Consider the following 16295-nt stretch of genomic DNA (forward strand, 5'->3'; position numbering starts at 1 on the left):
CGGCCGTAGGGGCTCGGCCGCTGTAGGAGGAGCGGCGACACCTCGGGGAGACACCCGCCGCTGCCCCTTCTCTCCCCCCACCCCCGGGCCTCCTCCTCCTCCGTCGGAGGATGGCGGCAGCGGCCGCCCCGACGCAGCTGGAAGCCGGTGGGTAGCGCTGGAGGCTTGGGGGGTGATTGGGGGGGCTCGGTGGCTGCACGGTTGCTTTGTAACCGCGTCCCTTTCTCCCTCCTTGTTCCTCCTTCTCTCAGAGCTCTACTACCTGATCGCCAGGTTCCTGCAGTCCGGGCCCTGCAAGAAATCCGCCCAGGTGAGCGCGGCCGGGCCGGGCGGGGACGGGACGGGACGGGGCAGGACGGGACGGGGCAGGAGGGCAGCGGGAGGGCCGTGGGGAGGTGGGGAGGGAGGTAGGGGGGGAGAGCCGGGGTGCTGCGGGTGTCCGGCCTCACGCCCTTTGTGTGCCGCTGCCCTGTCCCCGCAGGTGCTGGTGGAGGAGCTGGAGGAGCACCAGGTAAGGGGCAGCCGGGGGCTGAGCTGTCCCGGCACGGCACAGCCCCGGTGCCCAGGATGGGATGGGATGGGATGGGATGGGGTGTGGGGGGCGAAGCACGGCCGGGAGAGCCGGGCTGAGCCTTTTTGGGGGGCTGCCCCGAGCCGTATGGGGGGGGCTCGGAGCTGCCCCCCCCCCCCCCCCCCCCAACATCCCCAGGGAGGGGTCTGACCGCCGCCCCCGTCCCTCCCCGCAGCTGATCCCCCGGCGCCTGGACTGGCAGGGCAAGGAGCACCGGCGGAGCTTCGAGGACCTGGTGAGCCCACACCCCATAAACCCCCCCACACACACCCCAAAAAAACCCAAAACCCTCCGGTACCGGCTCCGTGCCCCCCCCCCCCCCCCCATGTCCTCAGCCCGGGACCCCCCCCCACGCTGCTCTGCGCCCCACGGGGCCGTGGCTCGGAACGGGGCCAGGACGGGTGTGTGAGGGTGTAATGGGGGGGTAACGGGGGGGTAATGGGGGCACCGGGGGTGCCCATTGTGGGGCCGGGCGGGGTTATCTGAGGGCACGTACCGGAGCCCTGCCCGGCGAATGGCGCCGCGCCTTACAAGCCGGAGCGGGGCGGGCGGCGATGTAACGAGGCGGCTGATTGGCTGCGGGGCGGCGGAGGAACTGGTTGAGGGAGGGGTGGGGGGGGGTGGAGGTGAGGCCGGGCCGGCGGCGGCGGGGCCGGGCCTGAGGGGGGCCGGGGGAGCCCCTTGGGGGGGGGGGGGCGCCGCTTTCAGCCGGGCCCTGAGGGCACTGAGGGACCCGGCACGGCCACAGCCGCCGGTACCAAGCCCGTGGTCGCGGCCTGTGCCGGGCCCTGTGTGGAAAACGTGAGGAAAAAGCCCGGCGGAGCCGTGCCCGGCAGCGGGAGGTGGGAGGTGAGCCTTCGGGCTCGGCTTGGCCTCAGCGGTTGTGGTGCCGCCTGGGTTTGCTCCTCTCGGCCCCTGGGGTGTGGTAGGGAAGCCCTCAGAGCTCCCCTGGTGTGGTGGGGGTCAGTGCTGCGGCCACGTCCTTCTCGGTAAAATGTCCCAGATGGGAAACGGAGGCGTGAGGGGAGGCTTGGAATTGATGGGGAGCTGCTTCGTGGTGTGCAGCGCTATCAGAGCTTGGTTTTTCTTCTATCTGAAGCTAATCGACAGCGATCCTTTCTGATGGCCTCTCTTCTAGTTTGGTTTAGCTGTTAACAAGACTTACAGCGAGGAACGGGACCGTTACGGGAATCCTTGCTGGCAGATGCTAGGTGGGGTGAGCTGAGCTTCCTTATGGATCCTCAGACCGAAGCTTTCACTGACAAGGATGTTGAAGGAAAGGCTTGTCCTCCCTTTCCTTTGGATTTGATGTGTTTGGTTTTTGGCCCTTTGAATGCACATGATCCTATACTAACCCGAGCTGCTTGGCTTCAGTGCTAGCCAGGTGGATGGATGTAATGTGTAGGACAAGGCCTGGGCTGTGGAGAATGAATAACTCTGAGCTTCGTTTTAATGATCTCGCTCACCTCGTGAACAAAAAAATGTAATTACTGACGCTAGCGTTTGGGGATGAAGCTTTTTTTTCTACCCATTTCTCCTGTTTGACTGCTTAGAAGCAGGCAAACAAATTCAGTTCCAGTCTTTGCCGAGTGTTGCAACTGCGCTGGGCAGGCGGGCCCGAGATAATTGCATGGGAGTTTACAAACCCAGAGAAGTCAGATTTCTCGTTTGTTTGCCTGATATCCTGCTCCTGCGAATGTGACAGAGAATTTATTGTTCTAATTGCTGATGTTTCAACTTTGTTTTCCGTTCTCAGTTCGGCTGTTGAGGCTGGCGTTGGTATTTCTGGGGGAATATGCTGGTAGTCCTGTTGTTGAGGATGTTGGTGCTGCTCTCAGGGCTTTTGGAAATGATAAAGATGTAACAACCAAATCGCCTACCAGGCGGCTTTTGTCCAGGCAATGTTTACTCCCCCATCCCTCAAGCTTTTAGTAAAGAACTGAAATCTCCCTGTTGAGATTTTTTTTTTCTTTTTTATTTGAACTTGCTCTCTTACTTTAAATGTCAGGTACTGCAAGCCAGATACAAGATACACTAATAGGAATTGTTTCCAGTGAGCAAAAGCCTGCAGAGAACCTGAGCTGGTTGTGTGTTTGGGTTCCCTTTGTCTTTCTGTTTATTTCCACCTCGGAGTGCTTTTATGTGCAACATGTGGCTGCCTGTCGAGGTAAGCGCCCAGGTGTACTCCAAAGGTCTGCGTGCTCCAAGCACTTTTCACTTTGTTGCTGGCTGCTGGTGGTCGTGGGACACGAAACGAGCTCGTAAAGGGGAGGGTCCTCGCCCTCATTAGGAAGGTCTTAGGTATGTCAGACTTGCACGCAATTAGTACTTCCATTTTAAATTAACCACAGCAGTTTAATGTGTAGCCAGCTGCTGGGCAGACAAGTCGAGCTGAGCTGCCTTAGATTATCACAACAGTCTCCCCTGGACTGCTGGTCGAAATTATCTTTGTTTATTCCCGATAAAAACGACTGACCCTCGTCTGGCTTTCAAGAACTTCTCGCAGGACCGTCTGTTCTGTCCAAGCCCGTTTTGTTCTCCGTGCTGAAGATAGGCCTGATTTCAGGGCACGCAGAAAATCAGCTGTTGTTGGACAGCGTATCTGAGCGGGGAATTTGCATCCGTGAGAGGCTGGCGTGGAACAGCTTATGGGATTTGGCTTCGAGGTTCTGCCTCGTCCGTCTGCATTGATTTAAAGCGAGCTGTGAGGCCGAGGTGCTGTTATTTATAGATATTGCCAATCCCAGCATTAGCAGCAGAGAGATGTTACAGTTTTGTCACCTCAGGAAAATGTCATCTGGTGGCGTGGTGGCTCCGAGCCACCCTCTCCAGGGAAGCTGAGTGGCTAATGGCTTTTTAAATTTGCGTGTATTTGCATATTGTTGACATCTTGTGCAAGCCCGGTGTCGGAGCTTCCTTTTGCTGAGATTCCATATTTGAGGTCTTGAGTAATTTCCTGCTTGCTCAGCTGCCTCGGTCCTCTTGGTCTCCTCTGCTGCTTTTGGGTACGTTTGTCAATTGGTTCCGAACTGATTGGTGTTTTGGCAAACGGGACAAGTGTCGGATGGTTTCTGGAGGGTAGAGATCTGCTGCAGAACCTCCTGCCCACGGAGGCCCTGGTGTGCAGGAGCTCGTGCAGGTCCACGTTGCTCTCAGCGTTACTTCCATCAGGTTTTACATCCAAACAGCTTCTGCATCGGGTGCAGTTCCATCAGTTGGAGTTCCAGCTTCGCAGCAATGTTTCGTGGGGCTTCCTGGTGCCAGCCCCTGGGAACACGGGCATCTTCCTACCAGTAGTAATGGCAAAGAGTTGTGGTTTTGTTTGTTTGTTCCCTGTTTATTGAAACGTTCCCGGGAGGAGAAACTGTCAAGGCTAATACCAGGGGATTTGGTTTGTTGATCCCTGCAACAAACAAGCCTCCTGCCTGTCTCGGCTGGCCAGTGTGGACCCTTTTCTTAGCAGCTTTTGAGATGACGTTGTAGTGGTGCCAACAGCAGGAGCACGGACAGGTTTAGGGCCATGACTTTCCCCTAACCCTGCCGTGACTTTAACCTCACCGTGCCTTATTTGCTGCTGCTTGGCACTGCAGCATCCTCTTTGCATTCTGCTTCCACAAGGGCATATCCACTTTACCCCATTCTTGAAAGCCTTTAGATCTGTAAGATCCACGTCCTGTGCAGTTGCTCCCATGGTGCTGTGGCGTTCCTGTGCTCTGACATTTTAACCCATCTCTCCCAAAATAAGGCAACAAAACGTGGTTTTCTTTACAATTTATCCCGGTCTTTGGAACTGGGTCTCACGTAGCCTGCTCAGCTCTTCCAAGTTATTTTATTTAACACGTTTTTTGACTTGTATTACTTGTTTGTTTCCATCTTTTTTTTTTTTTTTTTCTCATTTTCTAATTTTTTTCTAAACCAGTTTTTAATATTCTGGAGATACTTGCTAATACATATGGGGAGCTGATAATGTCCTTACCGGTATTATATTTTGCCTCATGGGGTTTGGGCTACAAGGTGTGGCTGTAACTGATGTTAAGCTTTGCTTTTTTCTGTCCTTTTAACAAGAATCTGATCTGGGAGACTTCATTTTTCTCGCTCATACGTTTGCAGCTTTGTGTTTTGGAAAGATTCTTAAAACCCACTTAGGGCTACCTCATGCAGAGGTGAAGGGGGAATATTTGTTTCAAGTTCTTTCGGGAACCTGCAAACAGAATTGCTGGTTTGGCTAAGGGCTGCAGTTGAAGCATTTGATTTGGAAGTTACTATGGAAAAAAAATCTCTGGGAGAACGGACTTCTCGTGCTGCCTGCCTGTGTAGCTGCTTGGTAGCAACAGCGGTGGGAACCTACAGGTCAGGGGCTGCCTCCTGGGGCTTCTCTGCCCCGTGCAAACACGTGAGTGATGGGGAGAAGAACCCTACGGCCTTTCTTCTTCAGCCAGGTATGGTCCTGCTGGCGGGTGGCACGTCTGATGAGTAGGGCTCGTTAATAAGGCCCATGGTCACGTTGATAGGCGCTCGGTCTGGGCGATGTGCGCCCCGTGAGAAGTTGCTCAGAGAAGTTTCCAACGTTGTAAAACCGAGCGCTGAAATCTCGCTGCTTCAGCAGCTCCCTCGTGCTGCTTGAACTCTGGCTCCACGCTGGATTTGCCAACTCTCCTGGTCTGGGCAGCGAGCAGCCAGATGTCTGGGAGCCTGAGCTGCTTAGCGCCTGGGTCGCCCAGACAAATCAGCACCAGGCAGCCGCAGACGACTGCCACATGCTCGGCGAGCCTGGCGCATCCATCTTCGACCTCTGAGCGCTGGCAGGCCTGCAGATGTGGCCGTGCTCGCCGTGATGAACTGCCTGAATGCAGAAATCTCCGTGTGTGAAGTGCCTTCCCGCTTCGGAGTAGGTGCACGGGGCTGGGCAGGGCTGCCTGTTGAACAAACCTGGCTTTTGTGTGAGGAGAGCCGTGCCCCGGCCCCAAGCAGGGTGTTTGCTGCCAAGTTTAGTTCAGCGCCTCTCGCTAGGCACAGAACAGGGGCGATGCTTCAAAACTGGCGTGTTCCTGGGTGAACAGGGAGGTGTTTCCATCCAGCACACTGAGAGAATGCTTTGGGCTTTCTGAAATGGCATATTAGTGGTGGTTTCTTTCTACCCTAAAAGCAAAATGTAAGTTTTCACTGCTTCTGCATTGCGTACCGTTTTTCTTCTTATCTTGTGAGTTTGAAGACTTGCTAGAACGGGCAGTTGTTGACTGAGAAACACCTTACTGATTATCAGCGATGTGAAGCAGCGTTTCGTACCCTGAAGCTGGCAAATTTCAGATTTTCTCTTCAGGACTGCCTTTGTTTCAGATCCTCCCCTTACACAGCGAAGGGAGGCTAGCACAGGATAACAAAGTTTTGTGTGTGTGTGTTTTTTTTTTTGTCATTAAGATATTTCTAGCATTTGAGCAATGGCTAAGAGGGATGGACAAATACAGAAGTCCAGCGAATCCTTTCATCTCATTTTGCCAACCATTGCATCATGTACGGCCTTTCTTCTCAACTCACCGTTTCACTGCGTGGAAATTCCTGGGATGGGACCGTGTTAGTGCAGCCCTCAGGTTTATTTCTCCTGCAGAGGTACGATTCTTCCCTTTCCAGCAGAGCCTGGGGCTTTGGAGCAGCTCAGCTCCCACGTGGATTGTTATTGACCTGCACACCTTTACCAGGCAGCGACCCAGAGGCTCTACGAGTTTCCATTCGGACTGGAGGAGTTTGCTTTGGTTTAGTTAAATGACACCTTGTGTGTGCCATTAGGAAAGGCTTGGCTTTTTTGGTTAAAGTCTTCTCGGTGCTGCCGTGACTGCATCGTAACGCAGCTGACTCACCGCGCTGGGCTCCGTAGCACCACTGCTGCTGCCCAATTGGAGCGAGGGATTTCCCAACGACCTGCAGCAATCGTCTGCCTGATGCCATGGCTCAGCGAGCAGCGTTTTGGCAGCACCCCTGAGCGAAGCAGTTTCCTTTTCCTCCTTCCTGCTGCCTGCTGTTTCCCTGGTGCGCCGGGGGCTGGTGTTCCCCAGGGGATGCAGGTGACCAGGATGGCTGGGCCAGGCTGCGGGTGCTGTGCGGTTCAAAGCAGTGGTCCTCTTCCTTCCTTTCCACCAGCTCTGCCCCGTGTGAATCTGGAAGCTTTCCTGAACCTGGCAGAAATCCTTCCCCTTCTGTTGGGTGAGTGCTCTCTGAGCTGGGGAGCTGGAGCACCTTGCTCTGCACTAGCTGAGTGCCGCAGCCGGTGCTGAGAGAGACTTTTTTGAGGATTTAATCAGGCTGGGGGATGCTGCAGCTGGACAGAAGCTGGCCATGCAGTGCCAGGAGGGAACTGACAGCCTGTCACCAGCACCGGCGTGCGCCTGGATGCATCCGAAGTGGTCCTGTAGGAGAGAGGGGCGCTCATGGCCATGCGCCTGCTTTTTCTGTACAATAAACACAGCTCTGGCCCCGTCAGGTACTATTTAGTATTACCTGGCAGGGGCTTGTGGCTTGGGAAAACAGAAATCTGTGTTAGTATCGTCATGTTCTTTGTAATGCTGCGATAGATACAGCAATTATATAGCTCAAATGAAACTTTTTTATCAGTCTCCACTCACGGCTACTTTTTTTGTTCCTGTTGGTCCTCGTGAAGGAGATGTCTGTGGCTCTGTGTCCTGCCTTGAAGGAGCTAAATGGGCTCTGATGCTGAGTTTTTGCTGCCAGCTAGTAAATGTAGCAGAAGTCGGGCAGATGCAGGGCGTTCTGGTTAACGAGGCACAGTTTGTTTGCTGTTCGAACAGACTGGCAGGAAAAACCATTGTCTCTCTGGAGAAAGCAGCCTTTGTCTACAGGGGAAAAGGAAGAATGTTTTTCTCAGGATGACGAAGTGGAAGCTGACACGTGTGGGTGTTAGAGGTACCTATTCCTGCCTGCTAAAACTGGGGGCTGGGAGTTGCTGTAAGGATCCCATTTAGGGTGTTTAGGCTGTGCTACGGGTGCTGCTTACAGTGGTGTGACTGGGGCAAGGGCGTCTCAGCTGAGCAAGACGTGCGGCATGTGAAAAGAAGGAGTTAAAGGGCAAAACAGACTTCAGAAAAAGTCCCCAGGCAATCCTTTGTTTGATCAGAGTACTGCCCTGAGAACGCTGAGTTTTGGGGATTTTCTGTTTGGAATTGAAGGTTGTCCTAAATTATGACTCTGGCTGTTGCTACCTTGATTTTCTAGTCTGACTTTTTCAGCGCTCTGTGGCACTTTGAAAGACATCTTAGGTATAATTCATTCGGAGGTTTTTTTCCACCACTTTCATGCTAGACTTGATTTCAACAACGAACTTGAATATTAGAGTATGAGCTGGGAGAAAAATACCGGCAGAAGCAAGAATAAAACAAATTTCTGTGTTGTTTAGGTGGCTGTCAATGCACACATCCCTCCGGATTATCTTCTTCGCATCTGTGAGAGGCTGGGACCGCTCTTAGACAAGGAGATCCCCCAGAGTGTCCTAGGTGTGCAGACCTTGCTAGGCGTTGGGCGGCAGTCTCTGTTACGGGCAGCAAAAGGTAAGATTCCCCATGCACGCGTGGCTGCGTTGGGTTTTGATGAGTAACCCCCTTTTGTTTCAATTCTTGCTGCGCGATCTGTGCTTGTTTGCATGCGCCGTGGTTTATCTCGTTTGCCTGTCAGCTCCTGCTTTCCTGTTGCAGTCCTGCTAAAACACAGCGGGTGCTGGTCCTGTTGCACATACCTGCTCTGGGCTGGCAACGCCACCCGAAGCAGCTCTCGGCTGTTGCTGCCTGATCTTGCTACTTGCTTCCCCTCCCCACCCTCCCTAGCACCTTGGGCCAAGGATTGTGTAAATGATGAGCTGGATTAGAGATTCGATCCATCTGAAATAGCCGTTTTCTTCATACGCCCGAGCACGTGTGTGTCTGAAAGAAGCCAGCAGAATTTATGTTTTGCTGGGCTGTTTTTCACGCTGAGAAGTTCCATTATTTGGCTCCCTGGCCATGCATGGGTCCGTCAGGTTGAAGGGTAGGGTAGCATTTGGGGCAGCGTTTAGAGGGTTCTCTGGTGATAATTCCTGCTTGTCCTTGCTTAAAGTTAATTTGACCAAAATCCCCTGTTCCCTTCGTGAATAGAACACCAGGCCAGGCCTTTTGAAAAACCGCTCTGCTTGAGATAATGATCCCGAAAGCAGACTTTTGTGTTAGAACTGAGTGGATCTGAGAGCCATCTGCTACTGAAAGGAGCGGTTCCTCCTGTCCCTCCTCGCTACCTGCCCCTGCCACTTCTCCCCTGTAGGAGCCAGAACTTATCTGATCCTGTGACTGCTGATTCAGAGAGCTAAACTGTTGCAAAATTTATTACTGCTATTGTAGTGAATTAAATTAGCTCCTGGAAGGATCAGAGTGCCGGAGGTGACGAGAGGCAGCAGGAGCAACGACCTGGGAGCAGGGCAGGGATGGAGGGCAGGACCTTCCAGTCCGAGTCAATTGACACACGTGGATTTTTTTTTACTCCCAGTTCTGCTTCGGTATGAAGCTCCCATTTCCCATTAGCAGTTAGTTATTTTGATCAATTTTAGGAAGTAAGTGGTGCTGTTAAGGTGCATCATTGTAATACTCCGTGGTACGTTTTGGGTTGTAATCGGAAGGTGGTCTCAGGGGTCTCTGAGTCACGTAAACTTGCAGGCATCACAGTCACAGATCTAAATGGTGATGCGCAGAGCCACCAATCTGTGGCACTATCCTTCTGTTTCAGTCCTTACTCGCTGTGGAAGCTCGTTTCTCTCCTTCCAGATGGCCAGAAATGGAAGAAGTCCAGGTCTAATTTCTGAGGCACTCTGAACAGTCTCAGAAAAATCACTATTGTTCTAGAAAGAAGGCTCTCTAAGGCCAGTTGGCAGCAGATAGCTGGAGAGCCTTTAAAGAAAACAGTCTTCATTTTAAAAACAGGGTTTTTGGGGGGTGCTGGGGTGCAGAGAAAACTCTGAAAGTAGGGCATATTGCCACCGACTGCAAAGAAACAGATGTATTGGAAAAAAAAAATCCCTTCTCCCCTTTTCCAGGAGAAAACACATGTATATGCGTGTTTATTCTCAAATGTACAGCTCATAAAGAGAGATCCTGCATGTATTGGGATTCCAGAAGGACTAAAAACACATCAGAGCTCAGCTTCATACCAAGTGCACCTACTTCTTGCATTCTCTTTCCTTCCAGCATATCAGACTCTTACCAAAGTGAAGCAAAACCAAGCTGAAGACGCTTTCAGTCATATTGCTTCCTCTCACTGTTAAATTCTTGACAAACTATTTAAAAAGATCAATCTTATTCTTCCAAGAGAACGGTTGAACTTGGAGGCTGGGACATGACCCAAAAGACGCTGGGAACGGTGCTTGATGCTGTTGATTCTAGGGAAAATTGGGCAGTTGGGCCCAGCTGGGCTGTTCATTTCACTTACCTGCTGTTAATTTTGCCTGTGCAGACTTCCGACACACGCTATGGAAAGGATCTGCATTTGCAGCTCTCCACAGAGGCCGGCCTCCCGAACTACCTGTAAATTATGGGAAACCACCAAACGTGGGTGAGTCTTGACACGCAAACAAGGTGTTTTTTCCTTCTCTGTAGTTTTATTAATATTCCAACTTAAAGTTACCGTCTGAAACGCGAATAGGGGTTTTCCTTAATGGCTTTTTTGATATGTCACCATGAATTGCTCTAAAAAAGGGTTTTCACAATAGAATAACCCTTTTTTGCACTATTCTGGCTTGATTCTTCTGTAACGTATGCACACATGTTAAAACGTTGTGGTCATGTTCAAAAGCTTTGCGTGTCACCTTCCTCTTTGGAGGGGAAATAAGCTCGAATCTTTATGATATGCCTACATAACATGTGTGTATGCCTACGGGATTGAACAGGCACGGTTACAGGCGTGGAGGCAATCTTATTCGGGAACCTCAGCCAGAACAAAGCGCCTGGCTCCCAGAGAACTTTTTTGTCTCAAGAATTCAGTTCAGTTCAGTTGTGACAGAAAACAGACTGCTTGCAACATCCCTCTCCAAAGAGGAAATAATCACCAAACCAACATTTGTACTGCTTCAGCTTCAGATGTCCACCCCGCTAAAGAACTTGTATAAAACTCAGATGTGTGTTAGGCATTCGGCTTATACATCATCAGAGAGCTCTACTTTGCTTAAACTGGAAAGTATTTTTCTTGCACAGTCTAAACTTTCATTAACCACTTTTATAGCAAAGAAATTTGATTCTTGCAGGCATAAATATAGGTGCTGTCTGTCGTGATTTGTTTTCTTCTTAGGGTGTTTTATCTGTGTTTGCCATCTGAGTGTTTGTGCAGATGTATAGGCTTCTCCTGGTGTGTTAGGGGATCCGTTCACGTAGGTTTCTCTTATCTGTTAAATGGAAATCTCTAAAGGGAAGTCTTTCTACTGAACTGCATCCAACTATCACTATTAATTTAACTTAAAAAGCAGAATATTGAAAGTACCTTGTGTAGTTTTCCTTCTGGTTACAATTCTTATTTTATCTCTGGAAATAATTTCTCTTTTTAAGGAGATTTCCATCAGCAGTTCCTCCTTTGGAGACTCAGGGATCAGAATGAGTCTCTGCTTCTGCCACGTCTGTTCCTCTGTGCTGCTGCACTTTCTCCCTGCCTCTCATTACTAAAAATTAACCTTTGTCTGACACGAAAGGGACAATGTAGAGGCTGCTTATGGATGAAATTGATAGTGCAATTTGCATGGGGTCTGTGGTGTTTTGGCAGCAGTGACAGGATAGCAAAGTTAATATGGATCTTGTGGTCGAAAGAGAAATGGGTATTTGCCTAGACCTGGTTCATATTTAACTATTACATTAGTATTTTTCCTGCACTGTGAAACAATTTGGGTTATGTTGTGGAAATTAAAAAATAAATAACTATTTCCATATATTAGTAAGGTTACTTCTGTGCATACCTCTATTTTTATCCTTTTAGGCTGGTTCTGAAGTTACTGTACAATTAGCAGTTGGGTTGGTGGGTTGCTAATCAGCTGGATTTAGATTTACTGCACAAACTCAATTTCTGTAGAAGTTGTATTTCTGTAAGTACTCCTGCATCAACCCCATCATAAGGGGAGAACCAGACCGCGTGTTTTTGGAATATGCTTTGTTATTGATGATCAGCAGTGACGGGCTGGACGTCAGCATTGGCATGCTGTCATGACAAAGGTCTGTGCTGCTTGGCTGGTGGCTGTTTGACTTCACAAGCAGAATGTCTTGTTGGTTTTGATGTTTCTCCACGAATTGCTATTAAGAAACACAAAAGTGTTGTTTGGAAATCTTTCTTTCATAGCCTGAAATTCATTTTTGTAAACACTGGTTTCTAGAAGAATACAGTCCTCCTTGGTGTAGCTTTCTGCTGCTGACAGGGCAGCACGGTGAACGCAGCAAGGCTGGCCTTGCAGGCTGTTTTTTTGCAGGTTTTGCTGTAGCGCTGTGTTTGGGACTCCCGTTGTCTCTTCCAGTCAGAAAACGAAAAGATTGGTCACAGAGAAGCTCAGAAATGTGATTATTCCTGGATGATAAACCTGGGTTTGAGTACTGCATGGGGTTTGTCGGAGGCTTTTTTTGTAAGCCACACAGAGCAGATCAGAAAGAAGGACGGTTGCCCTCTGTAGCTGGTTACCAGAAGTATTTTAACCCATGTATGAGCATGTTCACACGCGTATAGCTGTACGCAGTGAAAGCAGCACCCCCAAAATTCTGGCCCAGAAACTTCGTTGCATGGTGGCCGTGCCCAAGAAATTGGGCTGTACGGAGACGGACGCGGGTGGCAGCGACTTCTCAGCGAGCCCTGGCAGCATGAAACGTGGTGGCCGTGTCGTGAGGTTGTGGTGCTTGTTCCAAAAGGCAAAATATAGCGATGTGGAATCGTCACCCTTAATACTGGGGGGAAATTTCCGAACCTAGTGTTCGTACCAATATTCTGGTTTCAATTTTGGCTTGAAAAAATGGAGCGAGTCAAGGGTTTATGGAGAGAGGAGGGATTAAAGCAGCTGCGGTTAGGTGACTTTGTCCACACTGACGTGTTTTCGTTTTTTCTATAGTTGTGACTTAACTTTGAAACTTGTGATGTTTGTTTTCTGTATTTATTTTTTCCATGGCAGGGCTGTTGTGGGTTTTGTTTTATCCGCCCAATGCCAGCGTTCCTGTAAGGGTTTTTACATTTGCGTTGTTACCTCTCCTAGCATGGATTGCAATTAAAGAATCACTGATTTATGTTGAATTTGCCTCTCCTACACCTCCTGCGATGCTGCTGCTGTAAGTCAGGGCTTTCCCCAGCCTGTCCCCAGGGTGGGAGCTGGCCATGCTGCTGCAGGGCCAGGTGGCGTACACCAAATGCTGCGGCAGAAAAAGCCAGCTCCTGCCCGAGCCAGCGGGCTGCCTTCCCCAGCAGCCCCTTGCAGGACTTCCCCTGAGAAGCAGGCCTGGAAAAAAATTTGCTTCATTTCTTAAAAACAAGACTTTGAATGTCAAATAACACCAATACAGTTTTGAAAGGTTTTCTTAGTAAGTAGTGAGGGGAAGGGGGTAGACTTGGCAGCTGTTACACCCAGTATGGCCCGAAGTACAGCAGCTAATTAGATGGGTTGCTAAAAGATTTTAGGGCTATTTGGCTAATTCTGTGTGGGATTCAGTAGTATCTTTTTAAATGGTTTTAAGCTTTGAGTACAGTAATGTAATTGTATTAAAAAGGAAACTTTACAGGGCTTTTCATCATGTACATGCAATTCCCTGTTTAGATATTATGCCCGTTAATCTCCTACCAAAATGGTGAGACCTGGAAGCTGGATTTCTGTATTTTGTAGGGTTTTGTTTTTTATTTGGTGGGGAAGGCAGCGTTACTTGCAGTTCCTTTGAAGGCAGTGATGATTCACCACGTGTAGGAAGGAAAAGCTCTCAGTCGGAGCTTTGTGTGTGCTACACGTTGCTGCTACCCGAAGCGTTTTCACAGGGAGGATCAGATGCATTGAATACTTCCTACTTTTGTTCCAAGGTGCTCTTGCTTTGCTAAAGATGACAGCCCTTACAGCACAACCAGAAGTCTGTATTTCTGCGAAACAGTCAATGGAAGCATTTCATGAACAGTGTTTGTGTTTTTTAGTTATCCACTGGAGACTGAGAAATGGGGAAATGGATGCACACAAAAGCGAAGTGGCTTTTACGTGCTCTGAGGCTGAACTGCTTGCAAGTCTAGGAATTGACTGGAAAACACGGGTGCTGAGCACCAAGTGAAAGGCTTTGTGAGTTAGGTGCCAGGCTGTTGTTAGCCCTTGTTGGAAATCCCATGGAGGAAAACCTAACATGGGCAGGGGTAAATTTCCAGCAGGATCACCTGGGAGCATTGCACACACAAGGTGTTGTGATTACTGGGAATACTTTGAAATGCAAGTGTGCCGTTTTGATTCACACGATTTTTTGTGTGATTAAAAATCTTCAAAGCCACGTGAAGTTGTCCAAAGGCAGGTACTCTTTTACTCTGTATTTACATGATTTAAGCCCTGCAAAGCACAGCAGAATTACCAGCTTGCCAAGTGGCTACCTCTTTGCGCTGGCTACCCACTGAAGGGGAAAGAGATGCAATGCTTTTTAAAAGTTAGGTTTTAAGCTGGCATACTTAAGCAATGTATAAAAATAACACATAGGCAGTCCTGAAGGTACCTTTGCACAGCATTTATCACAATGGGATCTCTGGATCCTCCTGCAAGAGGTGGGGAAAAAAGTTAAGGATTTCATTTCTGTTCTGCTAGGGGAGGCAGTTTCCATTTAACAGTTCCTGTACAGTATGAGATATAGGCTGAACAGTAGGTAGATAGTAAATTAATTTAGTGCATTTTGCCTCTGTAGTACTGCTGATTATGTATTTTTACATGAAAAACAAATATTGACTGAGGATAAGGTTTCGGCGGTAGCCTGATGATTTTTGCAAACCTGTACATCTTCCATGCAACTTTTTTTTTTTTTTTTTTTACTAATTGTGACATTTTAGTTACATTGAGGGATTAAAAATGGGCCAAATTCCAGAGCATAAAAGTGAGAAACAAAAACACTTCCTGTAAATCTGCATCAATTCGCTTTTCTTCCCTATTTCTCTGTCTGCTTGTGTGTCAATGCTTCAGTCTTACAAGTGTGCAGAAGTGTGTTACCAGTGAATAACCCTTTGAAATTCTGCTTCTTGACATGGTGATTTTTTCTAACATCTTCCATATTTTATTTATTTTTTTTTATGGGCAGGCAATGTGATGATACAATTAAGAAAACGGATCAAGTTGTTCGCGCTGCTACTAAACCAGAGGCACTGTGCTGTTAAACTAAAGGGTTGAAAGGCGTGAGAGCTTCGTGTGCTTCCTGGGAAGCCCTGCCTAGTGCAATGTGCAGGAGGCAAGATAAGGGGCTTCTTCAGGGAGCCTCCTATCGCAAGTACTCAACAAAACCACCAATGTAGCAGCATGAGATCTTTAAGTACCATTGGGAGGGAAAAAAAAACTCGTAAAACTTTGAAATCAAAAGTGGAAGTGGTATGAATTAGGATAGGTACAATTAAGTGCCAAAAGCGATCTCAAACTAGGTGTCAGATCAAAGATTAGAATTAGGATCTTCCTGTGTTCTGCAGCTACGATGAGCTGCATCCAGTGGTGTGTCCCAGCAGAGTTTTTATTTACATATTTATTTATTTTATTTACATATTTATTTTCTCCTCTCCTTGTCTAGTGGAAGGACTCGTAGTTATCACCAGTGAACCTGCGAACAGTGCTGGTTTTTACCTGATGGTTTTGTTCATTTAGATTTCAGGTTGTTCTTGTAAAGGCTCCTAGGTATAGCAATAGGATGGAATTTGTTGCTGTAGTTTTTTCTTGCGCCTGCTACTCTTCAGCTTTTTCCATTGATACTGCATATTTCTTGTTCTTAAATTACGTTGTGATTAAAATGAAATGGTATTGCCGCTGCTGCTAATAATGAGAGAGGTTTTGTAGGGAACCTGTAGAAGACCATTGACCCTTACATATGATCTGGGATCCATTACAACGAAAAATATTTTCATTACAAGAAAAAAGAAAAGGCATTTAGAATAACCTTTAACTGTTGTCATCCAAAAATTATAAGGAAATTACATATTACTAATACCAAGTTTTCCAAAGCCACAGAGAATAAGTATTTATGTTGTCTGCTCGTGTTTTGAATGCTTGGAATGACTTCTGGTCATTCAACCACTTTATTTTGATTTAATATTTTTTTAATACAGCAGATGTAGTGTGTGTTGTGGTAGGCATTGAAAGCGTCCTTCAGGAGTGGGCTCACTTTTTGGAAGACCGTGCATGCTTTTGTGATAAGGTGGCAGAGGTTCAGATTTACAGAAGTTGTTACCAAATGTTATATTAACGTAACACTTGTTTACTTTGAGTTCTGGACAAAATCCATGTCTTAGCTTTCTTTTTGTTTTGTTTTTCCCTTCCAGTAAATATAATTTCTGCCAGGCAATTAACTGGCTGCGGACGCTTCAGCCACTTGTTCCCAACATCCACCTACCAACAGATGAAGATGCACAAGAGGATTTTGGGGCATCTATCATCTGTTTACTGCATAGCCTTTGATCGCAGTGGGAGAAGGATTTTTACAGTAAGTTTAAAAATGTTACTTTGGAGTCCCTCAACAGCCTCTTAATTACTGCTTGA

General features: G+C 48.3%; 1 protein-coding gene across 3 annotated transcripts in view; it reads left to right on the forward strand.

Annotated features, from left to right (window-relative positions):
• BRWD3 (bromodomain and WD repeat domain containing 3) overlaps positions 1–16295 on the forward strand; it is a 52669-nt gene continuing 36374 nt past the window's right edge. For 2 of the 3 annotated variants that reach the window (XM_084293979.1, XM_084293980.1), the window contains exons 1-7: positions 1–147; positions 252–310; positions 482–511; positions 747–806; positions 7977–8127; positions 10052–10150; positions 16079–16239. In XM_084293979.1, the coding sequence (XP_084150105.1) occupies positions 111–147; positions 252–310; positions 482–511; positions 747–806; positions 7977–8127; positions 10052–10150; positions 16079–16239 (597 nt within the window). In that variant the 5' untranslated portion in view covers positions 1–110. Of the gene's footprint in view, positions 148–251; positions 512–746; positions 807–7976; positions 8128–10051; positions 10151–16078; positions 16240–16295 lie in introns of all 3 variants that reach the window. The other variant, XM_084293978.1, reaches the window with a different exon arrangement.

Source organism: Netta rufina (assembly GCF_964035555.1).
Source record: "Netta rufina genome assembly, chromosome: 12".
In the NCBI taxonomy this organism is placed as follows: Eukaryota; Metazoa; Chordata; class Aves; order Anseriformes; family Anatidae; genus Netta; species Netta rufina.